The sequence below is a fragment of the Atheta coriaria genome, unplaced genomic scaffold (genome assembly GCF_025399875.1).
Source record: "Atheta coriaria isolate IRGN ID8LTWV9N9 unplaced genomic scaffold, Caltech_Dcor_3.1 hic_scaffold_19_pilon, whole genome shotgun sequence".
Lineage (NCBI taxonomy): Eukaryota > Metazoa > Arthropoda > Insecta > Coleoptera > Staphylinidae > Dalotia > Dalotia coriaria.
Genome location: NW_027045461.1, coordinates 1 through 27,473, shown reverse-complemented (window position 1 = coordinate 27,473; position 27,473 = coordinate 1). Strand labels below are relative to the sequence as shown.

At 34.9% G+C, this 27,473-nt stretch overlaps 5 protein-coding genes across 6 annotated transcripts; 2 read left to right on the top strand and 3 right to left on the bottom strand.

Moving 5' to 3' along the window:
* Positions 1-6: 6 nt before the first annotated feature.
* Positions 7-3,418, bottom strand: LOC135802406 (long-chain fatty acid transport protein 1-like). Its single transcript, XM_065315979.1, has 8 exons — positions 2,880-3,418; positions 2,435-2,823; positions 2,160-2,379; positions 1,711-2,102; positions 1,508-1,654; positions 1,376-1,458; positions 1,147-1,323; positions 7-1,089 (listed from the first exon to the last, which is right to left on the bottom strand). The coding sequence occupies exons 1-8, from the start codon at positions 3,404-3,406 to the stop codon at positions 28-30; spliced, it is 2,997 nt and encodes a 998-aa protein (XP_065172051.1). The 5' UTR covers positions 3,407-3,418; the 3' UTR covers positions 7-27.
* Positions 3,419-3,430: 12 nt separating this feature from the next.
* On the top strand, positions 3,431-5,716 carry LOC135802405 (golgin subfamily A member 1-like). 2 transcript variants are annotated; one of them, XM_065315978.1, is made up of 3 exons: positions 3,431-4,322; positions 4,386-4,743; positions 4,920-5,716. In XM_065315978.1, the coding sequence occupies exons 1-3, from the start codon at positions 3,891-3,893 to the stop codon at positions 4,928-4,930; spliced, it is 801 nt and encodes a 266-aa protein (XP_065172050.1). In that variant the 5' UTR covers positions 3,431-3,890; the 3' UTR covers positions 4,931-5,716. The 2 variants fall into 2 exon arrangements, with proteins under 2 accessions (XP_065172050.1, XP_065172049.1); XM_065315977.1 differs by having other exon boundaries at positions 4,386-5,716.
* A 1,577-nt stretch (positions 5,717-7,293) lies between these two features.
* LOC135802404 (long-chain fatty acid transport protein 4-like) lies at positions 7,294-9,299 on the bottom strand. Its single transcript, XM_065315976.1, has 5 exons — positions 8,627-9,299; positions 8,183-8,571; positions 7,908-8,126; positions 7,462-7,853; positions 7,294-7,405 (listed from the first exon to the last, which is right to left on the bottom strand). Exons 2-4 carry the CDS (start codon positions 8,457-8,459, stop codon positions 7,822-7,824), a joined length of 528 nt encoding a protein of 175 aa, XP_065172048.1. The 5' UTR covers positions 8,460-8,571; positions 8,627-9,299; the 3' UTR covers positions 7,294-7,405; positions 7,462-7,821.
* Positions 9,300-10,261: 962 nt separating this feature from the next.
* On the top strand, positions 10,262-19,944 carry Fatp1 (Fatty acid transport protein 1; the record flags this gene model as incomplete). Its single annotated transcript, XM_065315975.1, has 7 exons — positions 10,262-10,588; positions 15,745-16,133; positions 17,927-18,315; positions 18,381-18,618; positions 18,676-19,510; positions 19,573-19,726; positions 19,790-19,944. Coding segments are annotated over exons 1-7 (2,193 nt in total), but the record flags the coding sequence as incomplete, so codon positions are not given.
* Position 19,945: 1 nt separating this feature from the next.
* On the bottom strand, positions 19,946-23,518 carry LOC135802402 (uncharacterized protein C05D11.1-like; the record flags this gene model as incomplete). The annotated part of the gene is made up of 9 exons (XM_065315974.1): positions 23,078-23,518; positions 22,774-23,015; positions 22,508-22,717; positions 21,797-22,441; positions 21,303-21,728; positions 20,824-21,247; positions 20,518-20,761; positions 20,264-20,453; positions 19,946-20,191 (listed from the first exon to the last, which is right to left on the bottom strand). Coding segments are annotated over exons 1-9 (2,802 nt in total), but the record flags the coding sequence as incomplete, so codon positions are not given.
* Between the last annotated feature and the right edge of the window lie 3,955 nt (positions 23,519-27,473).

Below are 27,473 nucleotides of genomic sequence, written 5' to 3'. Positions count from 1 at the left end.
CATCCTGAATATTCCAAACACCTCAGTTTATAATTTCTTGTTTGTGTCAGGGTTTTTTTCTTGTCCTGCAGAGTTAGTTATTTTTGCTTTTGCTGGTGCTTCTGGAGTCACTGAAAGCATAGTTGATTCAGTTTTCTTTATTTCAGGTGTTTTTACTTGTATTGTTTCAGTTTTTGGTGGTTCAGATGATTTTTCCATTCTTTTAGCATCAGCTTTCAACTGAGTTATGTTCTTAATCAACATGGCGGTCTTTTTATCTACCAAACTCGATGTGCTGTTTGGTTTTCGCAGTGATGTGCTGCTAGTTTTGATTTCTGCCGAAAATCGTTCTTTCATTACCTGATTCATGACTGGTTCTGTCAGTACAGTATATTTTGTTGGAACTTTATTGGGCTCAGCTTTGATTGATACGCTGTCTTTTTCTGCAGGTTTTGTACTTGCTCCCATTCTTGTTTGGTCTGATAATGGAGGATGTGTTGTGATTGATTCTGCTTTGTTAGCTGTCTCAATGGCATCAAGTATATTGGTTACTATGGGTTTAGTACTCGTATACTGCGTGATTGGTTTCTTTTCTTTTACCACAGGAGCAGTCTGATGTTGTTTTGCTTCCTGTGACGGTGAAGTAATTGTCACTGAAATAATGGTTCTTGATTTTATCGCATCCATCTTCTTATTAACAGTCATATTGTTTGTTTTACTATGATTAGGTTCAACTTTATCAACCTTAAGCTCTTCTTGTGGTGAAGCTACAGGCACTGTCATATCAGCTTCCATTAATGGTTGGATTTTTGATTCATTGACAAACATTTGTGGCCGATTTGTTGTGGTCCAGATTAATGGCTTGTAACACATTAAGTTCTTATCAAAGTAATGAACCAAATCACCTTCCATGTTTAATCCCTGGTTGATTAAACGTTGTTTATCCACTTTCTTTGAATCCAGTAATTCAAACTTGGCTACGATACGGACGTAATGTGGTATCCAATTCTTGGGCAAATGATCAATCAAATCATCGGTAAACTTTTTCATATCCAACGTCTTCTTAGGATCTTCTATTGCAAGTATTTCAATGTCTTGCTTGTATCCCATCTGAAAACACATATAGATTTAAATTAAATAATAAAAACAATTAAAATATACTATTACTGGTAGACTATAGGCAACACATCGTTTACTGGTGAACTTTGATGCTATGTACTCCACTTCTTCCGATGTAACAAGTTTATTCATCCAGGATTTATCAAGGTGCTTTTTAAGTGGACGTAAGTACAGCTTTTCATCAATTGTTAATATTTCCCCTGCTGTAATAGCCATATCACCTCTCTAGGATTGAAATAATTAGATATAAAAATATAAAATGGCGGAGTATCCGTACTTTGAAAATGTTTTGGATTGTTTTCACATTTGGAGGTAAATTTTCAGTTTCCGTCCAGAGTTTGATTAACATTCCAGGTTCACCTGAAATAAATAATTAATCCTATTGTTTTATATTTATTTATTGTCATACCATATTCACTCAATTGACATAATCCATTTGCACTGCGAACGGGAATGTTTTCCTTTCCAAATACTTTGATTACATAATGTGGGAATACAAAACTAGGAATTAGTTTTGGCCGGAAACCAAGTACTCCTATCTTTCCTTCCAGGTTAACTAAACAAAAACACAATTATTTGATGTATAAATACTAATAATTGTATTATAATTACTTAAATCAATGTCTTCTTGTGAAACGTCATGCACTTCATACATTTTAGTCCCAAATCTGTCCACAAACTCTTGCCAATAATCACTTTCCAGTCCAGTACCGTACATCGCCCTAACAGGGTGAAATGTCTCTATTGGACTCACAGGACTCAGAAGAAGTTGCTTACACATGCTGCCTGAGTATTGTCCCACAGTGCAATTGTAAACGTAACACTCCCGGAAGTAATCCGAGGCGGAAAACTTGGATCGTAGTACGGTAGATACGCCATTTGTAATGGAGGGACCAATGCCCAAAATCATGCCGGATGTTTCATGTAATGGCGTCGGATTGTAAATCTTTTCTGATGCGTTCAAATCAAGCATCATTGCGGTAGCACTCGCATTATATAAAAATCTGTAAGTAAACAAATGCTTTGAATCTTTTTAAAACATAAATTTGTGTTATTTATACTTCTCGTGTGTAATAACAATCGGTTTTTTAAACACGGTATCTTCTGGTGCGAACATATACAGAAGAGGATCGTCATGATGCACTTGGACAAAAACTTCCGGTAAATCATTGTATTCCTTTAATAATTCTTCTTCCAAAACACGAAATTCTGGTTGTTTTGCCTTGTGCCTCATTTGAAAGATTTTAATACCTTCAAAGTTTTTATAAACGTCTCCAAAAGCTAAAATTATTTAATTTAAATTATGTTTATTAAACTTTTAAAAATCAAAAGTTACCATGCATTAATTCATCATCAAAAATTATTCCTGTGCATCCTGATTGTTTGATAGCCTTTGTCAAACCTTTATTACGTAGCTCAGTGCTTATAAGTGTCGTGATGATGCCGATGTTGGCCATGCCAAGAACAATGGCGACCATTTCAGGGCTATTCAGCGCAAACATCGCAACGACATCTCCTTTTTGAAAACCGTACTTTTGCATTAAACGAGAGGTCCTGTTGGCGTAACTTGCTACATCCTTATACTTCCAGTTTTGATCATGTAACTGTAACATTAGCTTATCTGGATGTTTCTTCTCTTGTTGTTGAAAAACTTTAGATAGGGTTAAGTTGTTGTTTTTGATACGTTTGGATAGCAGCCAACATTTTGAATACCTCCATAAGAACCTTAAATTAAATCAATTTTTATTATTCATTTTTATATTGTAATGATGTGTAATTACGTTGAATCTCTGCTAAATGTCTTTGATAGAACATCCAGATCTTTGGAATGATATAGGAACAATGGAACAGCTCCAAACAGCATGTATAATTTCCCGAAGAACGCAGACATCAAACCAATTGCTGTTCCCGACACGATCCAACCAAACTTTTTACTTGTAATGTCCAATTGTGTTTCTGGTATTTTTGTAACCATTTTTGGCCCTTCTTTTGTAAGCTCAGATGGGATTGGTTTTAGTTGTTCCAGTTGATTTTCTTGCTTTTTGGGAACAGGAGGTGGAGGTGGTTTAATTGGTGGTGGTCCGGGTTGCTTTTGAGGCTCTGGTGGTTGAAACTGTGAGGAAGAACTTTCCAGTCGCCAGGATGCCCTTTTGATGTGTTTTACAAAAGTGAATTTTTGTTGTGATGTTGGGTTCCATGCGTGTATTACGGAATGAGAACGGTGGATAAGGACATTTTGGTGACTGAATACTTGTGGTAGTGTAAGGATGGTATGACTGGTATATTTATAAAATGACCGCAGGAACATTTTTAAGAATAGGGAAACCTATTGCTTGTGATGCAAATCCAGTTTGATTAGATTAGTCGCTTTTGGGAGAATTCTGACACATTCCTTGAAACTCTATAGGTATTATTTATACATAGATGGTTATGTTTCCTAATTTTTATTCTAGGCGTTGGATGTTGTTACCATTTGAATTTTATATGTATGTTATGATTTTATAGCAATACCGATTAAATATTACCATTTTTTGTTATTTTATTACGTTGTAATACAGTTTAAGATTGTTTGTCGCAAGCAAAATGTTGTTTTTTTCTCCTTGTTTCAACCCGACGACACGAAACCAACCCACAAGACACTAATCGCCGCTGTACATATTTTTACTAATGTTCACAAATGCTACACCTTGGTTTTTATTTATTTAATAGTAGATGGTAAATGTTTATATGTTGGTGGTGTAAATATCAAGTATGACTTAATTATTTCTTTGCAGCAAAACACCAAAATCGAAATGAAGGCAGTTAAGAAAAACTTGGAGAACACCGAGTGTGAGTTGGAGAAACATGAAGATGAGTGCAGTAAACTTCGATTGTCTGTGGATTCCGAACATCAAACGAATAGCTCCTTGCGGCAGGTGATTACTAATCTGGAGAAGGACCTTGACGAGGAGAAGAGGAATAGTTTGAATGTACAACGCACGTTGACGAGGGTCACAGCGGAGAAAAACACTGCATTGTTGAGGAATGCTGAAATATCACAACAGATGGAAATTGCTAAGCAAGAAACACGGCGACAGGAAAGCGAAATGAATGATTTGCTAAATAAAATTAACCAATTAGAAGATGATAATAATAAATACAAAGAGAAGGAAACCAAGGGCGTGGAGCAAGAACTACGCAACACGGTGACGATTTTAGAAGAACAGTTAGCTGATAAAAATAAGGTTTTTATATAAACAGTGAATTTTTTGTTTATTTTGAGTAATAAATTGTTGTGTTTATTGTAGAATATAAAGACACTTCAATTACGCCTAGCGGACATGAAGAAAACGCTACAACAAGAACTGCGCACCACGAATCACTCCAGCGCATTCTTCGACAGCAACGAGTCAGCGGCAATTTTAACTCCTAGTCAAATTACAACGCGTAATCACCAATATACAGGACTGCGCAAGGACGACGACGACGTAAACTTCACATACCTCAAGCACGTTATCATCAAGTTTCTCACCAGCCGTGAGTACGAGGCGCAGCATTTAACCCGCGCCGTCGCCACGCTGCTGAAGTTTTCGCCCGAAGAGGAGAAGCTGCTCAATGACACGCTGGAGTGGAAAATGTCGTGGTTCGGCTCGCGGCCGAAAGTCGGTAAGGGTCAAACGTCCAAAGGCTTGCCACGCAGCTGATGGTTACTCTAATAATTACATGAATGAATTGAAACAATTGCACTCTCTGATTCGGAATCAATTCGGCCAAAGACACATCACGCAAATGATGGGATTTACATTCGAGAATAAGTTTTACTCATGCAGCTTTGTTTTCAGATGGTAAATAATCTAGTAGGGCGAGGAATCTAGATGAATAGTACCTTGTACCGAGAGGGGCCGGATGCCATGCCGCAGGTTTGTTTCTCAGAGAATATCTAACATTAACATAATAGAAAATTGACGAATTGACGAATTACGGATGATAAAATTGGTAATGGTTGATGAGATTTTAACGAAACCTTGGTGATGCGGGTCCCCTCTCTGATTTCCACTTTTCTACCACATTTTTAAAACGTACGATACAGTTTAACAACTTCTCAATATGACTGGGATGCTTGTGAGGCACGTCACAATTCCATATTCCTAAATTTGGGTACGAACATTCCTGAAAATTCAATTCAAATCGTTTGTAATAGTATTAAAGCTCTAGACGACCCCATGTAGTTGATTCCAACTGTTTCCTACGAATTGTTACTAGGTATTTTCGGTTTTATTAACTTTTATCAAGTATATACTTGTATTTTTATAGCGCGTCAAATGAGTAAGCAGATTTTGCATCTAATTAAGTTCATCTAGTTTGTACATACTTTTGTTTTCGACCTTCTGGGCAATATTTGTACATACAGTTATGTTAAGACGACAATGCTAGAGTCGTGAGTTTTCGTTTGACTAGTTGTGGTGTTCTAAATTCAATTAACCGAATTTGTAATCACGTGAAACTGCCAATTAATAAGTTGTAAGCATAATGCCGTCGGTTTTGGCTAGAGTTTCATTTTCACGATGATTATGATTGCTATCTTGTTGTCTATTTATTATATTTATTTTCGAAAATAAATGCAAAATGTGTAACGAAACCGCGTGAGTTAATTTAATCAATGCATGATTTACATCCTGAATATTCCAAACACCTCAGTTTATAATTTCTTGTTTGTGTCAGGGTTTTTTTCTTGTCCTGCAGAGTTAGTTATTTTTGCTTTTGCTGGTGCTTCTGGAGTCACTGACAGCACAGTTGATTCAGTTTTCTTTATTTCAGGTTGTTTTGCTTGTATTGTTTCAGTTTTCTGTGGTTCTGATGATTTTTCGATACTTTTAGCATCAGCTTTCAACTGAGTTATGTTCTTAATCAACATGGCGGTCTTCTTATCTACTAAACTCGATGTGCTGTTTGGTTTTCGTAGTGATGTGCTGCTTGTTTTGGTTTCTGCAGAAAATCGTTCTTTCAATACCTTATTCATGACTGGTTCTGTCAGTACAGTATATTTTGTTGGAACTTTATTAGGTTCAACTTTGATTGATACGCTGTCTTTTTCTGCAGGCTTAGTACTTGCTCCCATTCTTGTTTGATCTGATAATGGAGGATGTGTTGTGATTGATTCTGCTTTGTTAGCTGTCTCAATGGCATCAAGTATATTGGTTACTATGGGTTTAGTACTTGTATAATGTGTGATTGGTTTCTTTTCTTTTACTAGAGGAGCAGTCTGATGTTTTGCTTCCTGTGATGGTGAAGTAATTGTCACTGAAATAATGGTTCTTGATTTTATCGCATCCATTTTCTTATTAACAGTCATATTGTTTGTTTTACTTTGAGTAGCTTCCACCTTATCAACCTTGAGTTCTTCTTGTGGGGAAGCCACAGGTACTGTCATATCAGCTTCCATTAATGGTTGGATTTTTGATTCGTTGACAAACATTTGTGGCCGATTTGTTGTGGTCCAGATTAATGGCTTGTAACACATTAAGTTTTTATCAAAGTAATGAACCAAATCACCTTCCATGTTTAATCCCTGGTTAATTAAACGTTGTTTATCCACTTTTTTTGAATCTAGTAATTCAAACTTGGCTACGATTCGGACATAATGTGGTATCCAGTTCTTGGGCAAATGGTCAATCAGATCATCTGTAAACTTTTTCATATCCAACGTCTTCTTAGGATCTTCTATTGCAAGTATTTCAATGTCTTGCTTGTATCCCATCTGAAATAAACATATGGATTTAAGTTCAATAATAAAAACAGTTAAAATGTATTATTACTGGTAGACTATACGCAACACATCGTTTACTAGTAAACTTTGATGCTATGTACTCCACTTCTTCAGATGTAACGAGTTTATTCATCCAGGATTTATCAAGATGCTTTTTAAGTGGACGTAGATATAGTTTTTCATCAATTGTTATGATTTCTCCTGTTGTAATAGCCATATCACCTCTCTAAGATTGAAAGAATTAGATATAAAAATATAAAATGGCGGAGTTAAAAGATTTACTTTGAAAATGTTTTGGATTGTTTTTACATTTGGAGGTAAATTTTCAGTTTCCGTCCATAGTTTGATTAACATCCCAGGCTTACCTAAAATAAATAATCAATTAAATTGTTTCCTATTTATGAAATGTCTTACCATATTCACTCATTTGACATAATCCATTAGCACTGCGAACGGGAATGTTTTCCTTCCCAAATACTTTGATAACATAATGTGGGAATACAAAACTAGGAATTAGTTTTGGCCGGAAACCAAGTACTCCTATTTTGCCCTCAAAGTTAACTAAACAAAAATAAAATTTATTTTTTTAAAGGTTATTAATAATTGTTTATAATTACTTAAATCAATGTCTTCCTGTGAAACATCATGCACCTCATACATTTTCGTCCCAAATCTGTCCACAAACTCCTGCCAATAATCACTTTCCAATCCAGTACCATACATTGCTCTCACAGGGTGAAATGTTTCTATTGGACTCACAGGACTCAATAGAAGTTGCTTGCACATGCTTCCTGAATATTGCCCCACTGTACAATTGTAAACGTAACACTCCCGGAAATAATCCGAGGCGGAAAACTTGGAGCGCAGTACAGTGGATACGCCATTTGTAATTGAGGGACCAATACCCAAAATCATTCCGGATGTTTCATGTAATGGCGTTGGATTGTAAATCTTTTCAGAAGCGTTTAGATCAAGCATCATTGCGGTGGCACTTGCATTATATAAAAATCTGTAAGTATATACATTTAAAGATTTTTAAAATATAAATTTGTGTTAGGCATACTTTTCATGTGTGATGACAATTGGTTTTTAAAAACGGTGTCTTCCGGTGCGAACATATACAGAAGAGGATCGTCATGATGCACTTGGACAAAAACTTCCGGTAAATCGTTGTATTCCTTTAATAATTCTTCTTCCAACACACGAAATTCTGGTTGTTTGGCTTTGTGCCTCATTTGAAAGATTTTAATGCCTTCAAAGTTTTTATAAACGTCACCAAAAGCTATTAAAATAATTCATTTAAATTATTTTTGTTACATTTTTAGAACTAAATGTTACCATGCATTAATTCGTCATCAAAAATAATTCCCGTGCATCCCGATTGTTTGATAGCCTTTGTTAAACCTTTATTACGTAGCTCTGTACTTATAAGTGTTGTTATAATGCCGATGTTAGCCATGCCAAGAACAATGGCGACCATTTCAGGGCTATTCAACGCAAACATCGCAACGACATCTCCTTTTTGAAAACCGTACTTCTGCATTAAGCGTGATGTCCTGTTGGCGTAACTCGCTACATCTTTATACTTCCAGTTTTGATCATGCAACTGTAACATTAGTTTATCTGGATGTTTCTTCTCTTGTTGTTGGAAGACTTTAGACAAGGTTAAGTTGTTGTTTTTGATACGTTTGGATAGCAGCCAACATTTGGAATACCTCCATAGGAACCTTAAATGAAATCAATGATTATTATTCATTTTATATTGTAATGATGTGTAATTACGTTGAGTCTCTGCTAAATGTTTTGATATCACATCCAGATCTTTTGAATGATATAGAAACAATGGAACAGCTCCAAAGAGCATGTATAACTTCCCGAAGAACGCGGACATTAAACCAATCGCAGTTCCGGACACGATCCAACCAAATTTTTACTTGTGATGTCCAATTGTGTTTCGGATACTTTTGTGACCATTTTGGCCCTTCTTTGTAAGCTCAGATGGGATTGGTTTCAGTTGTTCCAGTTGATTTTCTTGCTTTTGGGAACAGGAGATGGCGGGGGTATAATTGGAGGTGGCCCGGATTGCTTTTGTGGCTCCGGTGGTTGAAACTGTGAAGAAGAACTTTCCATTCGCCAGGATGTCCTTTTGATGTGTTTTACAAAAGTGAATTTTTGTTGTGATGTTGGGTTCCATGCGTGTATTACGGAATGAGAACGATGGATAAGGACATTTTGGTGACTGAATACTTGTGGTAGTGTAAGGATGGTATGACTGGTATATTTATAAAATGACCGCAGGAACATTTTTAAGGATTAAGAAACACTATTTTAGATTTATATGAATTCTAGTTCGAATTTTAAAATTCGAATGAGCGAAATATATGTGACACATAAATTTCAATACAAAATGTGAGCAATGTCAGTAAAACCTTTAGCAAATGTTTTTTTTTTAATAATCGTTGTTATGATTACTTAGTGTAAATACAAATCAACAAGTATGGATTTTGTTTATAAAAAATTAACAGTGGTCCATAAGCCAAACTTAATTAATATTTTTAAATTCTGAATGAAATCATTAGTCAAACTGCAAAAATGTATTAAAATAATTTATTAACAAAATTTTGGTGGAGGCGCCTTAAGCACCAAGCACAAGCTCCACCCAGTGACTAAAGACTGTGGCTAATGTATTAAGTTACGGCCTTTGCCGTCCGTGTTTAAAATACCACTCTTTGAATCTCAAAACCGTGTAAAACTGGCGCTGTATAGGTGCAAGTAGAAAAAACAATTTATTAATAAAATAATTTAATAATTATTACTTTAAAATATTTAATTTTTATAATTTTGGCGGAGGCGCCTGGCGAAGTTCGTTAAAAATTATTATCCAAAGTAGAATATATATAATTATTTAAGTTATTTATGCGCACGACACCGTACCATAACTTCCGCGTTAGTAAGTATTCCCGTTAATTCTACTTCCGCTCTCTTCAAAATATATTTCCGCAAAACTTTGCATTGTTTAGCAAATGATCACTCAAATGCAGCAAACAACCTGCTTAAATATCAAACGTTAAAATAAAAATAAATTATATCATAACGCATTATACATATCTACTAAACTAAAAACCAACTAATTTAGAAATTAATTAGTGTTATATTTTGGCACAGAATAACATGAACAAGTTTTCAACACAGTTAAATCACGCCGGCAATTATCAGTGACTTTTTTAACGAGACCATACAAATACAACATTGTAGATTATTAAAATAACAAGTGATAGTCGAACTCTTGGTGGAAGCAGCAAAGCGCGACTGAATCGTCGCAACTTGTTTGAAGTTTGTTGGCGGTGGCAGTCTGGCGTCGAATCGCGTGGACGACGAAAGCGCGGCCAGTTTGCGAGCGGCTAGTTCAGCATAAATAAACCTAAAATAAACTAAACCAAAAAGAATCTAAGAAAAATGTTCATTTACCGGTTGTAATTCATTCGAAACGCAGACAAAAGTGTTTATCAATAAAGAGAAGAGTGCAATAAAGTTGTGAGGTGAAATAAACCAAGTTGGTTTTATTGCTGTTTTGTTGTGAGTTACTTTTATGAGAGTTCAGACAGTCGAGCACGAGTTCACTAGTTGTTATATGGAATTTTTTAATATTAATGAGTTTTTGTTTGACATTTTCGTTGGTTTTCGCTGAATATTGAGCGCAAAGTTGCAATTATGGCTTCGAATGGGAATTCCGTCATTGACAAGGTAATAAATTTTGAATTGTATGTTATTATTTGTTGTATTACACATGAACACAAGTGAAATATTAAATTTGACGTTTTAAACAAATTAAAATAGTAAAAATTGATTAGTTTTGCATTGTTTTTAAATGATTAATAATAAACTTAGAATTAGTTACGTGTTTACTGATTCTTACTCAAAAAAATTGGAAATTCATTCTGTGACCTTCATTTTTTATTGCTAAAGGTTAAACTTTTGTTCGATACATCTCTATACATCTGCAAATCAATGAATTTTGTATTTTGTATTTTAAATATTTAATAAATTAAATTTTAAACGCAAATTTTGCATCAATAGATATATTAAGACGTTTAGAAATGAAGAAATATTATGTTGCAACAAATGCGTTGGTTTAAATCGCAATTTTGCATTAATAAATAGCAGAAATAATGAAACAATGATTGAAGATACTGCAGCATTTTGTACAACCTCCATTAATTTCCTTTTAGAGTACATCTTAAGCAATTTCACGTCTAAAAGCAGAAATTCATATATTATTAAAGTAAAATAATTATTATGCAATTAATTGAACATCATCGCAATGCATTTCAATGCATAGAATATAAAATCAAAATATTATATGTAATAATTTGATTTTTTCAAATTTCTAACCTAAATATTAACGAACGTAGTAAATCCCAAAAATTGCACCTCTGTATTGAGCAAGTAGCAGGTCTGCAACCCCTAATACACCCTTGCAACTCTGGTTTCTCACTTAAATTCAATATTATACAACTTTTCTTACAAAACAAGGAGAAAATACTTTTAAATTGAATATTTATTCTAAAAAGAAAATAACAACTTGTTATGACAACAAGCGCATAATTTTTTAAAAAGAAAGCCATGAATGCAATACTTTTATTGCGAAACATAAAAGCAATGCAGGCGTAGATAATTACAAAATTACCACCATCACCATCAATTAAATTCAAAGAATTGTTTAATTGCCGCACGTACGTATCTACGTAATTTAAGAATATTCATAAACATAAAAATCAAATATCATGCATTATATAGGTTCCAAGTACAAGTGTTAAAGATAATTATAATCGATAATCAACATATCCTAAACATATCATGTTTTATTACAGTTTGTAAAACAATATGGCGCTTTTAAACAAGTTTTCTGTTTCTGCTAATGTTCTATTTATGTGCAGTCATGTACTCTGGCAATTTAACGACACTTAGCACTTTGAACACGCGTAATTCGAAGTGGACAACAACCGGAACGAAAACCGAAACAGTTTCTTTCTTGTGTCACTGTTATTAGCAAGAAAAAACATAATAAATACCGGGATATCACAGTATGTGTAACTGGATATGCTTGTAATTTAAATTTGAAAACATCGTTTAGAATTTTCATTGTTTCGATGTGGATGGGTCGCGATGGTCGTGATTATCGTGTTTGGCGGAAACAATCGCGATGAAAATGTGTGTTTTTATGTCTACTGCATGTGGTTATTGAGTGCTTTCGTTACTAATACGAAAGTTGTGAATGACATTCATTACGAAGTGCACTGACCTAATTTTTATGGATTTTTTATTAATAATTGGCATTTTAGTCTCTTTTTATACAAAATAAATACCTGCGAAATAATTTATTTATAAATTTATAGTTATTTATGTAATGAGGCATTGAATTATAAATAAATTGAAGTTTTTTGTATTTTTTAACATCTGTTAACATCTATTTATCTAAGAATAAATTTTGATTCTATGAATATCAAATGAAAAATGCAGGAATTAAAAAGAAAACAACGGAACTAAATAAAAATATATTTCGGTCCACTAACCCACATTACGCACGCATTCATTCTTCATCGTCCGCGGTAATGTATGACTGATTAACAAGTTGTAAATCGGCGCCGGTTGTCGGCGTGCGGTAGAAGTGAAACAGTCGAGCGTCGGCAAGTCAGCCGCAACAACGCGAAACAGAAAACAATAAAAAAGAACTTTTTAAGTCGGAAAGTTAAAAGCAAATTGACGTCGTCTTCGCGAGTATACAGAAATTAATCTTGTGACCACCAGTGAGTAAACTTAAAGAGTGTGTATTTGTGTTTGTGTTTTATAAATAAATTTTTTCCACACCAAAAAATGTGTGTAAGTAAACAGTTCAAAAGAGTAATTTTAGTTTGTGATAAATTTAAATTTTAAAAGATTCGTTTATGCGAGTTACACAACAAAAACAGTTTTTTGTGGAATTGTGGCTGCAATTGCAGGAATCTAAATGATCTGAAGAGTATATTTATGCGTAGAAGTTACGCAGAAGAACAATGAAGCGGGCGGATGTAAGAAACGCGAAGAATTGCGATTCGTTTGTAGGAAAAGTCTAATCAGACGTTTACAAGCTGCTAGTGACGAATTACTTTGGCGATTATTGTAATTACCTTGCAGAACGAACAATAATACAATGTCTAGTGATTAAATAAACTGTGTGAATAAAGAAAATCGTGATAAAAGATGATTTTTTAATTGACAAGAAAATTTTGCAGGAAAAACAGTATTATAACTTGTTTATTAATGAAATTTTTAATATATTTTGGTAATAATTGATTTATTACGGCAAATTCTAATAGAATTAAAAAAAAAAAAAAGTTAAAACATCCGCCATTTTAAAAATAACCTCATTTTTATCATAGATAATAAAAGAAACTTCTTCAAGGCTAAAATGTGCAATTTTCCAGTGTCGTTTCTTCTATTCTTTCCCAATTATATTGCACTTTCGAATAATTACATGATTCTAATCTATTTCTTTGTTACGTATGACATATCCATTAAAACTCCATCAACTTTATAAACTTACAAGAATTACATGACGATAGGTTATGTTATCACCATTATGACGATTATTAACCAAAACCATCAAATGACACATGACAATGTCTGCGCATGCGCACATTTGAATATAACCCAATCGCGCCATAACCATACTTTTATTTAATTTATATTTAGCACCATAAAAAGAAATCTTAAAATAGTTCATGGTCAAAATACACAAGCAAATTATATATTTATATTATGCAACATATTTTTATAGCCTATAAATGGTCTCTTATTCAATCACGGACGATTATTATTATTAATAACACATGTTATATAACCGCATAACAATTTTCAACTTTCCATACAGTTCATCTGGACGCAGACAGCTTAATTCATTACCTATTAACCATATAGAATTATTATTCATAACGAGATTATAGTGGAGTTAATTTATGCAACTAATGTTTTTAATTTTATGTTTGCATCTTGAGTTATAAGCGAACTACCGTTTTTCTAGCGCAACGCGACTCTAATTTGCAGCGTGTAAATTTAATCCTGCGGAATCCATTATTCGGCGGTCTTCTGCTCTGATTATACGAAGAATTTTTAAACATTCCGGCGCTTCTGAAGCGCTTGATTGTCAAGTTACACGTAACGGTGTTCTGCCGCGTGCGATGTTCGTTACTGCCGTGTTTTTTTAATTGCTGCTTAATTGTTAATTGTTATAAAATACGCACTCGCTATGCTTGCTTACTTCCTGGTCACAATTGCAATGCAGAATCGCAGATTTCGTAATTATTAATAAATGCGCAAGCGCTCAACGCAAACGCTTTGAATCAGAGCATCAAATAATTATTTTTATATTTATTTATCGCGCAGATTAAATTATAAATTCAATTATATCTGATTTTGAGTTTTAATTGTTTTCATCTCGTTGATTAACTAGTTTGTGTTGATTAATGATGATTTGTTGTGATTTATGTCAGTAAATTATGATTTTATTTGCTTTTGAAGACGAGTAAAGAATAAAAAACAAGTTTTTCAAGTTTGTGTTATTTTTTAGTTATTTTCCGACAGTGGTTTTGCTTTTAAATCAAATGTTTTGCTACATAGGAGATTTTTCGTAGACAGTTTGGTCAATTTGTAGAAAGCTGTTGATTTTGTGTGTACCTGCTTAGAAGCCTTTGGGTTATTAGCAATATTTTTAGAGAAAGTCGGAAAGTACTTTCAACTTCAACGCTCTTGACTCTTGTACTCGTAACTCTTGTAAAACTGTTGTCTATGAAACCACTTGTGGAATTAATTAGAAATTATTAGTGTTACACCGAAATATGTAATCTGTTACGGATTTGTTAATATACAATTTTTAATTTAAAGAATAAATAACATAAAATTCACATGTGTTGTTGGTGTATATTGGGTTGCCTATGTTAAAACTCAACTATAAAGTTATTTCATGTAACAATTAAAACGAATGTCATTAAAAAACACGTAATAACACATACTTTTATTGCAATTTCATTTATCTTATCTATTACATATATCACCCTGAAAATATTTGTTAATCTATTTGTAATCACACATAAAATTGACTCAATTCCATAGTTTATCCAGGATTAACATAAAAATACGGTACATAGTACAAATTGTCGTTATTAACAATTATTACATGGACACAGAAATCATTAATATAATCTAGTTAATCTGTTATCCATCCTGATAACAGAAAAGTAATTACACCAGCTGCTAAAATGTGTTACAATAGAACATAACCTCTACCTTGACAGAAGTTGAGCATTGAAAGAGTTGACAAAATTAACTTAAAGCTGACCCACTTTCGGCAATCGTTTTGCGGCTCGTTTCAATTCTGAAGAAGCGGATTTTCTCATCCGATAACTTCCTCCGCATTCACATGTCGCTGTGGCATCAGCATCAAATCAACGCATAATTGCATTCCATATGCATGATCTGCGCACTGCGCCTCCGCCGTGAAAGGCAGCATTGATTATTTATTTATGAAAGAATACAAACAAAAAAGAGCAACAATTGGGCAATAAAGAATCGTGTTTCTGTGTCAGCGCACTATTTTACTATTTTTGCATCACTGACAAAGCGCATTTTCATTTTGATTGAACATTTAAACTCGTCAAAAGTAGAAAGAGGTTAAGATCTTTAGAAAGGACCTTTCTTTGATTAAAATCAACTAGAAAACGAAGTAAATTAAGCGGAACCATGCAAGGTAATAAAATTAAGGAGCAATAATTAATTTTATGTTGTTTTAAATGACAATCTGACGTTTTGCAATCGATTTTCCATTAAAATATTCAAATATTGATGGAAATATTGCGTGTGTGCAGGTTCACGGCCGAAATGAAGACGACCCGGAGGTGGGAAAGTTGCCCGACGAGGACGTCGACAGCAGACAACCGGCGGACGGCGCTGCCGCCTCCATTGGCGGCGGGGATCCGCAGCAGCCGGCCGCCACCACGAAGGCGGGAGTCGCGCATCGACAGCGGCGGACGCGCCAGCACCGCTACAAGTCGCGCCCGCTGCGCGTCCTAGTTCGTCGCCTGCTCGTCATGAGTGCGGTCGGTGCGGTCGTGGCCGCGTTCGGCGCCGGCGTTTGGTACTTCTTGGGCTGGCAATCCGTGGTGCAGCTGGTGCTTGTCGCGATTGTTGCATATCTCGCCACTGGGAAATACAAATGGTTCGTGGTTGCTATCAAAACGACTCCACGGGATCTTCAGTAAGTAAAAATTCACTTATTTCATAAAAAAACTTAAAAAATTTAAAAATCAACTTGAAAAATAATTGATTTTTTGATATATTTAGAGATAATATGAAATCAAAGTTCATATTTTGACGAATATGAACTTTGTGATATTTTCTATTCTATTGACTATTGATATTAATACGTAATGCTTACGCGCGCACATTTCTTTATACGTGGAATTTTAACTAAGTGGTTTTTTTTTTGATTAATAGTAAATTGTTAAGTTTGCATTGTGCGTGGTTTCGTCGATTTGCGTTTATTTGTCAACCGTCAATGCTAGTTACAAATCAAAACAACAAATTTATACACGTGCGATAGATGTACATGTATTGCGTGTTACAATTTACAATTTAACGCTCATTGATTTACAAATCGACTTTTGTTGAATATAATTCATCCAAGTCACGCACAATCAACAAATTTCATAGGTAGTCCCATGCTCATCGATTATATATTTTTATTTTCGTTAGAAGTTTACCGAAACAACTAAAAAACGCTTTCTTAGTTTTACTCGTTGAGTTTTAAGTGAAAACAAAACATAATGAATGCGTAATTCTCGCAACCGCATTTAAAACAAGTTTTTCGGGTTGTTGCTGGTGGGTTTACAACATGGGCGATGAATAACAGCTTCAGACTACTTTAATAAAATAATTAAAATTTGGTTATCTTTGATTACTTGTAAATAATTAATGAATAAGCATTGTTATTCATTCGCTACGGGTTTTTATTTTATTGTGTTTGTTTGGGTTGGGTGCAAACATCAATTATCAATTGATGAGGAAGTTTTATAATAATAGCACGCGTTTGATCCGCGTTCGCGACCTTCTACCTACGCAACATTCCCGACCTTTAACATTAATTGTCACCAGACACACGTAGGAACATTATAGTCTCATTTAGGCCTTTTGTCTGTTCGTGAGTAGACGTTTCTATTGTGATTGTGAATATTTTAATGTATTTACCACTTGGAAACATTATTTCTAATTATGTTTGTAATGATGAGGTGACAATAGGTATCTAATTGATTTTGAATATAAACGTTAAAATATGGAAATTTTCTATACATAGATATCTGATTGAAATGATTCACTTGATAAATTTCACCAATTTTCTAATGTAATTTGTGGCGGTAGTGAAAATAAGCGATTGCATTTTGCTTGGCGATTGAGGTGAAAGTCGCTAGTCACTGTTACTCGTGGTTTTTCATTTCATTAACGTTGAACTCAAATCTGTGTTCAATGGCAATGAAATAAAGTAAATTATGCTTAAAATCAAGAAATGTAATTTAAACAAATAATTTTATTATTTTCTAAGTTGAATACGTAATCCATGGTTTATAAAATGTATTTATTAAAATAATTTTGTGATTTTCTTGGATTTTACAATTTTGTATGCGAGTTTTACATGTTTCGCCCTGTGGGCATCATCAGAAACAAATAATTATTAGTCTAATGCGGCTTTAATGTTAATGGGATATTACCAATATTCAAATAAAACTATTTTTCATTAAGTTTTATCTATTTTAGAGCCGTTTTAACTTAAAAGAGGCGAAAATTAACGTATATTATGAAAATAGCGCTCCTTGACCTTGACAGAGGACAATTTAATCATAAAAACTCAAAAATTTGTTTAATGATGATTTTTCTTAAAACTTTTGAACTACCTTCTTACAACTATCAAAATTATATAATTTAGTGATTTTATATGATTAAAGATTAGAATAAGCCTAAATATGATGAAATATTTGATAATACTGATGATTCCAGAGCACTTTATGGATATATAAGACTGCTGATACAAATCAAAGGATTCCAACGCAAGGACATAATCCTTGCTGACATATTCAAGCAGCACGTGAAGAAACACCCGAACAAAACCTGCATCATTTACGACGATCAAGAATGGACGTTTTCCGAAGTAGAAGAGTACAGTAACAAAATAGCGAATGTCTTCAAGTCGCACGGGTACAAGAAAGGCGATGTTGTCGCACTCTTTTTGGACAACAAGCCCGAATTTATCTGCACGTGGTTGGGTCTGTCCAAACTGGGTGTTATTGTACCTCTCATTAATACAAATCAACGATTGGCGTCGTTGGTCCATTCAATCACAATTGCTAAGAGTCAGGCGGTTGTTTTCGGTGCAGAATTATCTGAAGGTAAAGTAATATAGTTATTAATTAATAAAAGTGTTATATTAATTTATTTGTGTGTTTTTTTATAGCTGTGCGTGATGTATTGGATAAAATTGAATCAAAAGTCGCGCTTTACGAGTTGACTGGTTTAAGGGAACAACCAAAGTCTTTGCATCCAAGTTTCCGTAACGTGAATGGCCTTCTGGCTGAAGCTAATCCTACTCCACCGCAGAATACGGAAAAAGTTGGGTATTATGATAAACTGGTGTATATTTACACTTCTGGCACGACAGGATTACCAAAAGCTGCAGTTATTACCAATTCAAGGTATGAAAAACTAATTTTCATTAGTATTTACTTCTTTTAATGTTTTTTATACTCTAGGTACATTTTTATCGCTGCTGCTATCCATTGGCTCGCCCGTTTTAAGGATTCCGACCGTTTCTACACACCACTTCCACTTTATCACACAGCAGGTGGCTGCATGTCCACTGGTCAGATGCTTCTGTACGGCAGTACGCTCGTGATAAGGAAGAAATTCTCCGCGTCTTCCTTCTTCCCAGACATTCGCAAATATGACTGCACTGTTGCGCAATACATTGGTGAAATGTGTCGCTATGTACTCGCAGTTAAACCCAACGAGGAGGACGGTAATCACAAATTGCGTTTGATTTTTGGAAATGGTCTACGTCCGCAAATCTGGGAGGAATTTGTTCAAAGATTTAACATTCCACGCGTTGCTGAATTCTACGGAGCGACTGAAGGCAATGCGAATATTGTCAATGTGGATAACACTGTTGGTGCGATAGGTTTTATCTCAAGGATTATTCCAGCTGTGTATCCTATAAGTATCATTAAAGTGGATCCTGTGACTGGTGAACCAACAAGAGACGCGAATGGGTTGTGTCAGTTGTGTAAACCTGATGAACCTGGGGTTTTTGTTGGGAAAATTGTACCTGGAAACGAATCGAGAGCATTCCTTGGATATGTCGACAAGGCAGCTTCGCAGAAGAAAATTGTGCATGATGTATTCGCTCGAGGAGATTCCGCTTTCTTGTCAGGGGATATTTTGGTAGCGGATGAGTTAGGCAACTTGTTCTTCAAGGATCGTACTGGGGATACTTTCAGGTGGAAAGGAGAAAATGTTTCTACTTCGGAAGTTGAAGGCGTGCTTAGCAACATTGCAGAGTATAAAGATGTCGTTGTGTATGGAGTTGAGGTAAATTTAAACATAATTTAACATTAAATGTAAAACTTAACACTATTAATATCTTACAATAGGTTAGAGGATCAGAGGGACGCGCTGGTATGGCCGCCATTTTGGATACGGAGAATACTTTGAATATTCAATCATTATCTGAAGGAATTAAGAAGCAATTGCCATCCTATGCACGTCCAATGTTTTTGCGAACGCTGACAAAACTTGATATGACTGGTAAGTTTAAAACATTGTGTTTTTTGCTATAATTATGTTAATAACCTCAAAATTTTAAAACAGGAACATACAAACTGAAGAAAGTGGATCTTCAAAAAGAATGCTACGATCCGAACGTGATTAAAGACAAACTTTACTACTTGGACGCGAAAACCGGCCAGTATCAGCCGCTCACGCCCGACGTGTTCGAGAAGATCAACAGCGGCGTCATAAGACTGCCGAACCAATAGTCTTCTCATTATCAATCAATTCAAAAATGAGCGAACTTTTCGCTGATTCAAACAAATTGGCGTCCCATTTCTTCTCCTGCAGTTGTTGGGTGACAATATCTTGGGACTCCTTGTATGCGCCGACTACGTTGGTGGATTTTATGAAGACCAAGTAGAGTAAACCTTCGTTAGGCTTCAAAGACATTGTGTAGCCGTATGATAAACCTTTACCACGCACTTGTTTCCATAAAGGACCCTGAAATAAATAAATAGCAAAAAAATTCAGTATAAATTATGCAAATAAAGAAAGAAAAAAAGAAAATCTTACCTCACACTGAATTAAATATTGCAAATAAAGCATCAATGCTGGATAGTCAGGATCATTAAAGTCTTTGATGCTTGGTGTGGCCTGATAGAAGAATGAAGATTCCAAACAACCCATGCCAATGATACAATTGGCTGGCGAGTCGGTTGCAAGGTTTTCCAAGAGCAATGAATAATCCGGTGTCACATGAAGTCTAAGCAATTAAAATTGAAGTAAAAAATCATTTTTAAAGTTAAAAATTGTGAAAATAAACGTACGGTTTTTGTGTCTGCAATTCATTAAGAGATTTCGGCAGGAAATCATCCAATAACTCAGCTGCACCATTAACCAAATCCACATTACCCGCACAATACAACACAACATTATCAGGAGAAGTGATTATTTTACGAATCGACTCGAATGTTTCAATCACAGATTTTGACTCGTCTGAATCCAGCTGCTCCAAGAGCTTGGTTAAGAAAGCATGTTGGGATAGAATACCATTTGCTTGAATGTTGCTGTCTATAACATATTAAAGAATAAATAATATTCAAATACTTTTCTTTGTTTATATGTATTATTACCTTTATTATAGATCATTGCTTTCATAGCATAGGCAACCATACTCCTGCCATTACGTTTCAACTGCGCAATATTGTTCGCCATCTTGTTAGCCATAATCTTCAGCACTTCCACATCAAAGACGGTTTCATACAGGAATTCTCGCAACCAAGCGATTCCTTTCGCATATTTAGCGCATTCCACTTGCACTGTAAGCGTGGCGGTTTGCGAATGCGGCCCAACTTTGAAAGAAGAAGCGTTGCCACCGCCTAAACCAATCGTCGCAGTCCAAGACACTAAATCAACGTTCATCTGAGCGATGACTTGATCCCTTGGTATGACTGTTTCACCGCGACGAATTGCTGACTCTTGAATGGTTTCGAGAAGAATCGGTAAGAACATACGTTGTTCTGCGTTTAATTTAGATGTATCCAATAAAGCAAACATCTAAACCGATAATTATTGTTATTATTTGATTATTAAGATATAAATAAAGACTTACATAAACAAAGTTGCTCTTAATGTGATCAAAATACGTGAATACAGGTGTTTTGCTCAAGTCAATCCTGGATTTATCCTCACTCTTCGACGAAAAACGTTCAATAGAATGGAAACTGATGCTTTTAACACTAGGTATAGGCACAGATTGCAACATGGAATCAGGAGGTGGGCGTTCGTTATAAGCGATTGCTTTCTCTAACATTTCATCCTTTTTCTTCAGGCCCTCTTCGCCTAAATCTTTAATTTGTTGTTCAATGCGAGCTTTCTCATCGCTTGCCATCGACGCTTGTTCTTGTATACTAGGCACTCCCTGAATCGCCAGCTGGATGTTATCGACAAAGTATTGTTTCAGTAATGAAACCCAGAAAGACTTCGGCTCGTCCAACATCTTTTTCAAATCAACGATTGGATTCACTCTTTGCTCCAACTACACAACAATAAACAAAACAATTTAATATTTAATATCATAAAACTATAAGAAATGTAATTACTTACATCTTCTTTGGTGTTTCCATACAACATGTGTCCAATCACCATAAAAGCCACAGTATGATGAGGATTGACTTCAACGCTACTCAAACTCTCCTGAATATGCCTGTTGATGACGTTTTTCATCTGCTCCATGTGAATATCCTCATCATCAGCAATTTGCTTCAAAACTTGGTCGAGTTTAGGCTTGACCAATGCCAATTTATTAGCCGGCACGTTGTGGAAAAAGAAATACACGCATGATTCAGCATTTTCTTGAATACTGTACGAAACTCGACTTGCATACGGCTCGGGTATTTCAATGAATTCTTTTTGTAAAGAACTGATTGATAAATCAGACAGATATTTCATGAGGATGCCAACTGCGGACAATGCATACTGATCGCCGACAGCGGGTGGACCACGCCAGGCGACCCCAAACATTCCGTTGTTCTCCTCATCGGATGGGTATTTAACTACCAGGTCTTCAGCAGTTTTAAATGGCGGAACTGGTTTTTGCCATGGACGGATAAATTCACCCCTGGGGCCTTTCGCGAGGATTTTATCCTCTAGTTTTTCTAATGCTTGGAAAACTTCTTCAGGTTTTATTTGACCAGTGATGATTAACTTGAGATTTTCAGGCCGGTAGAACTCCTTGTGATAATTTCGTACCTTTTATATTTAGAAAAGATAAGATAAAGTTAATTCTTAGAAAAAAATACGATTTTCATTGTTTACCTTAGTATTACTGCAACTTTCTCTCAAATTCTTCATGATTCCACCTGTTTCAGATGAATATCCACATTCACCAGGATAGATCTTCCTAGCCATGGTCAAATGCATTCTAGATTCAGCACTGTTTTCTCTTCCTTGCATTTCACAGTAGACTACTCCTGCATCTTCACCTTCTCCAGTAACATGATGGACTTCAGTCACAAATCCTTCATCCTTTAAATAATGGGGTTCATTTTGTGATAGGAGTCAAATTTTTTTGTTTAACTTACAGTCAGAATAGGGTATAAAATGTGATCAAGATAAATTGGTAGCAAAGTGAGGAAACCCTCACTGCCTGCAGTCTCCATGGTGTAGCAGGTGTGATCCACATCAGTCCATGCATTTGTACCAGAAGCCAAGCACCTGTTGGCTAGTAAATCAAGAACTCCTTTGTATGGATATTCCTCACTGCCAAGAAATACCAGATGTTCCAATGTATGAGGCAAACCATCATCATCCAATGCTTCAGTTACTAAATTTTAAGATAATAATTATGATTATTGATTTCTTAAGCTGTGATATTCATAGTCTTACCTAGGCAGAAGTACCCATTGACTATAGGCCCTTCAACTTCAGCAACAATCACAGTTAATCCCGTTTTAGTTGATTTGTACTCATGCAATGGGATTTTGTTGTAGGCTTTCAGTGAATATAGGTGCTCGAAACCAGAAGCGCTTTTGATGCCAGGTGTACTGTCGGTGGGCGGCATGATAAACTTTGGTATAATTAAGTAATTGCTAAGGAATATTCTCTAAAATATTAGGAAAATATTTGAAGAACACGCCGCTTCTCAGTAGCAGCCGGAATGAAACTGAATTTTGAAACTGTCATGTGTCATAATCGCCGGAATTAAACGGTCACTTGAAAAACATTTGTTATTAATTTTTATCAACGGGAAATGGGCTTATTGTAATCTACAAAGGTCTTTAATTTATAACACTGTATTATTGCCATAAATATTTTCGCAGAGTAATTGTTACACGTAGCTGATATATGAGAGGCTCATGTAGGCAACTCATAATACAAAATAACTTAATTTCTTTGAAAGTTCTTTAAGACTTAAATGATTAAAACATTATTTAGCAATAAACTGATACGTGTATATTATAATTTAATATTATTACAATTTAAAACTTAGTTTACTTGATTAGAATACTGCTTGCAAAGTTATTCAACTGTTTAAATTAATTAAATATACTTAAACACACACAAAAGTTAATTTTCTCTACTGCAGATGTAATTTGTATAACTTTCTGATAATTTGTTAATAAAATCGATCTTTTTTATAAATCTAAGTATTCTTTAACGTAAAACATTTAAGTGTCCTAAAGCTAAACAAATACTGAATCGATAGGCCGTGGTCGTTGAAGAAATAGTCGAAGATTCCTATCATAGAGGCAGGTATCTAGAATATGACCTCTGTCCTCTATTATCCATGTCTGATTCTGGTTTCAATACAGCCTATACCTGGGGAGGAGCTTAGTCGGCAGGTAAAAATACAAAATGCCTTCCAGTGAAGAAGGGTAGACGACTGGACAACCCCAGGCTGATCTAAGGTGCATGTGGAAAACTAGAACAAACTCAATTAGCAACTTAGGAAAACTTTGCTGAACAATGAACATTTTTATGACATTACCTGCTGTAAGACTCGGTTAATTAGAATCTGCAATTAGAATTCTAAATGTCTTATCGGTTTAGAAGTTATCATAAAGAATTCATGAGCTCAAGTCAATCTTGAACAATTTTGACCAATTAAATTTAAATTACTCAACAAATAAGGAGAAATAAAGATGATGAAGGTGCCCCTCAACTTCCTTGAGAAGATCCAGTCGTTAAAATTGTAAATTTCACTCTCCTTCCACTGTTATCACCAACAATAGGAGCAACTGGATTAACTACTTTCAAAGTTAAGTTTAATTAGAAAAAAAATTAATTAAGACATCAGTATCATGTAAAATAAGACTCACCAGATACTAGATTACCCTTAGACGGTGTTCTGAAACATAAATTGTAAACTAAAACACAGTTTTAAGCAAATATACCTGAAATTCAAATGTTTTTAACTTGAATCATTGTGCAATCAATTTAGAACCTCTTTTTTGAAGCAACTGCACATAAATATTTCACTTTAACTATTACTTGTCCTTATTATACCTTCACACAAATGAAACACACTTCAAAATAACCCTGAAAGGCTTAAAAAACAAAACAAACAGCTTTCAACACCCCTCATTTGAACAACCAAACTATGCATGCTTATAAAAATCTGTACAAACCAAACCAACTCAAACCAATGCATTGAGCACTTAGCCAAGGTCCTAAATGATAAATCCAATCCAGATTTTCTAGGTTCTGAGTTGTAATTAAGCCGTGGGGGCCCTCAACAATGTTGCAAGTAGTGTGCAAGTTGAGGTTCTGTGTATTCACGTTGATCACAACATCCACAAACCGCCTCGACACAATAAAAACATCGATATCGATAGTTTTTGAGCTGATCTATCGATTGGTGGCCTTAGATTGGCAGGAAACTCAGCAGGAAAGTCGTGATTCACTTGCAAACCCACCTGCTACACTTGAAAAACGACACCGTCGCGAAACTTTCGAATTAAAGCGGTTTTCATGGAGCTAACACTTGCTGGGGTGTATTCGACGACGAGGATCACGATTCTGCACACAGATTTCACTTCTAAGGTGTGATTGATGAGAAATTCACGAAAATGTGTTTTGCCGCCGACGGTTTTTTTTTCATGTCATTCACGTAACCGCCAGAAATTTTCATCGCGATTTAAACCCAAACCCCACTATGAATCGGCTCGTGCGATACCTCATTTTGAAACGCGCGCGATTCTTTACTCTTTGATGTAACTCTCAGCCGATTTCGTTAATTTTTTTGCGAAATAATTTTTCTGCCATAAGAGCTCCATATAAAAGAATTCAATTCTTTAAAATTTTATTGTGGTCGATTTACAGCAGCTAGAAGTCTCAAAGCGGTATCAAAAATCATAGTTAAAATTCTAGTTTATTTTTTCTAAGTTAGATTGATCACAAACGGCCTAATTAAATTTTTTTTAATTTTTTTTGCTAATTACCCCCACCAAAAATCAGGTTTCTATAAATTGCGGAACTTCGGCGGTTGATCTTTCTTTCTAATTTTGCGATTATCGGGTGCGTATCGTGCGTGTCAGTATTCATAGCGGGCATCCGAATCAAAATCTAACCTCACTAAAGTTTTAACAGTTGGTAACCCATAAAATGCGCTCGTCAACGCGTCATTTTTTCACACTGATACCAACCGCAACCTCAAAGTTGAAGTTATACTAAATCAGTGCATACTAAATCAAATCGGTGAGTGTAAATAACTAACAGCTAACACAAATAATTCAATATTTATACATTTTAAAATAATTATTTCTATTTTTAGAATATTCCTGAACGCAAATAGCTGACATTCATAGAGAAAACTGATAGTTTGGAACAAATTCATCGAAGAAAATGGAAAACAATTGTTCAAGTAAGTTATATTTTTCAACATCAAAACAAATAATAACCTGCACATATATTTTAATTAATTATTTAATTTTTTAAAAGTTTCAAGAACCAGAATAACTGCAATTCTACTGATATTAGCTGACTGATAGTTTGAATCCAATTCGTCAATGAAATGAAAATCAGTTGTTGAAGTAAGTTTTTTTTTACTATAAGACAAATAATATTTGGTTCATATGTTTTAAATTAATTACTGCAATTTTTAGGAATTTTAAGAACGTGAATAACTATTGTTTTGTAATGAAATATAATCTATTATTACAACTACACATCAATAGGAAGGAAACTGCAGTTATTTAAGTAAGTTTTTTCTTAATTTCAACATTCCACTTCAATAAAAATGAATTGCACTTAATATAAATAACTAAATACTAATATTCTTTCATTGTTTTAGTTCAACAACAATTTAAACAAACCTTGTTAAAATCTCACAGTTTTGGAAAGAAAGCCAAGTTAATGAAAGATGGTACCCTGTCGCCTACCTCTGATGTAAACTGGACTCTCATGATGCCAATTGGAATTTCCTGCCCCAAACTGGACGAGATGTTGCTTGGATGAGGACCAATGGACCAATATAAACCTTTTTATCAACGCATCCTCCTGCGAGATGTGAGCTGTTATCTCGAGGAGCTGGATTAAAGTAGGTAGTGGTGATGCCCATGATCAGAAGGCTGGCGTAGCCCGTCACTCTTGTATCTGGGGGTGGCGGTTGAAACCAGTACTTGGTCATTCGGCTAATCCAACCAGCATTGCTAGAAACGCCGGATGTCCATAAAGCAGTGAGTTTGTTTCTTCTTATCGTGTACGTGCACGAATATATTTGAATCGCGTTTCGCGTCAAGTGTTACCGCGAACACTTTTTGCTTAAATTTGCATCAAATTCAATTAATTAATTAATAATTATTAATTACTTATTCATTACAGTAGTTTATTTTAATTTTATTATTTTTATACTTAATTGTTAATTACATGTTCACGTGAACATTTTATTAAAAACTTTGCTTAAATTTCAATCGAATTCCGTATTAACGTACATAGAATCAATCGGTCAACACACACACACACACACACACATACACTATAAACACTCACATTACACTTTTGCTCGGTTCGTTTCGGCGAATGCGGAGTTTTTGGGTATTTGGTGTGTCTAGGCACACTTATTTACCTTACATTCTCAACACAACACTTACACGTTCTGTTCACGCAGAACACCACAAATTAACACAAATTAATTCAATGCAACGCGCGCGGCATTTTGAAGTAGAGATTTGCACTCTGCTTGCAAATTAAGTATGAATGGCATGCCTGTTGAATGAATTGTTTATATTTTTGGTATGATTGTGTTGCACTGTATTGTATTTCATTTCATTTGTGTATGTCG

Coding starts and splice junctions, on each gene's coding strand:
- LOC135802404 (XM_065315976.1), bottom strand. CDS start 8,459: ATGTTACAGTTGCATGATCAAAACTGGAAGTATAAAGATGTAGCGAGT. Junction 8,127..8,182: donor TGATGACGAATTAATGCATG/GTAACATTTAGT, acceptor TTATTTTAATAG/CTTTTGGTGACGTTTATAAA. Junction 7,854..7,907: donor ATTGTCATCACACATGAAAA/GTATGCCTAACA, acceptor ATATACTTACAG/ATTTTTATATAATGCAAGTG.
- LOC135802405 (XM_065315977.1), top strand. CDS start 3,891: ATGAAGGCAGTTAAGAAAAACTTGGAGAACACCGAGTGTGAGTTGGAG. Junction 4,323..4,385: donor AGTTAGCTGATAAAAATAAG/GTTTTTATATAA, acceptor TGTTTATTGTAG/AATATAAAGACACTTCAATT.
- LOC135802406 (XM_065315979.1), bottom strand. CDS start 3,406: ATGTTCCTGCGGTCATTTTATAAATATACCAGTCATACCATCCTTACA. Junction 2,380..2,434: donor TGATGATGAATTAATGCATG/GTAACTTTTGAT, acceptor AAATAATTTTAG/CTTTTGGAGACGTTTATAAA. Junction 1,324..1,375: donor CAATCCAAAACATTTTCAAA/GTACGGATACTC, acceptor TTTCAATCCTAG/AGAGGTGATATGGCTATTAC.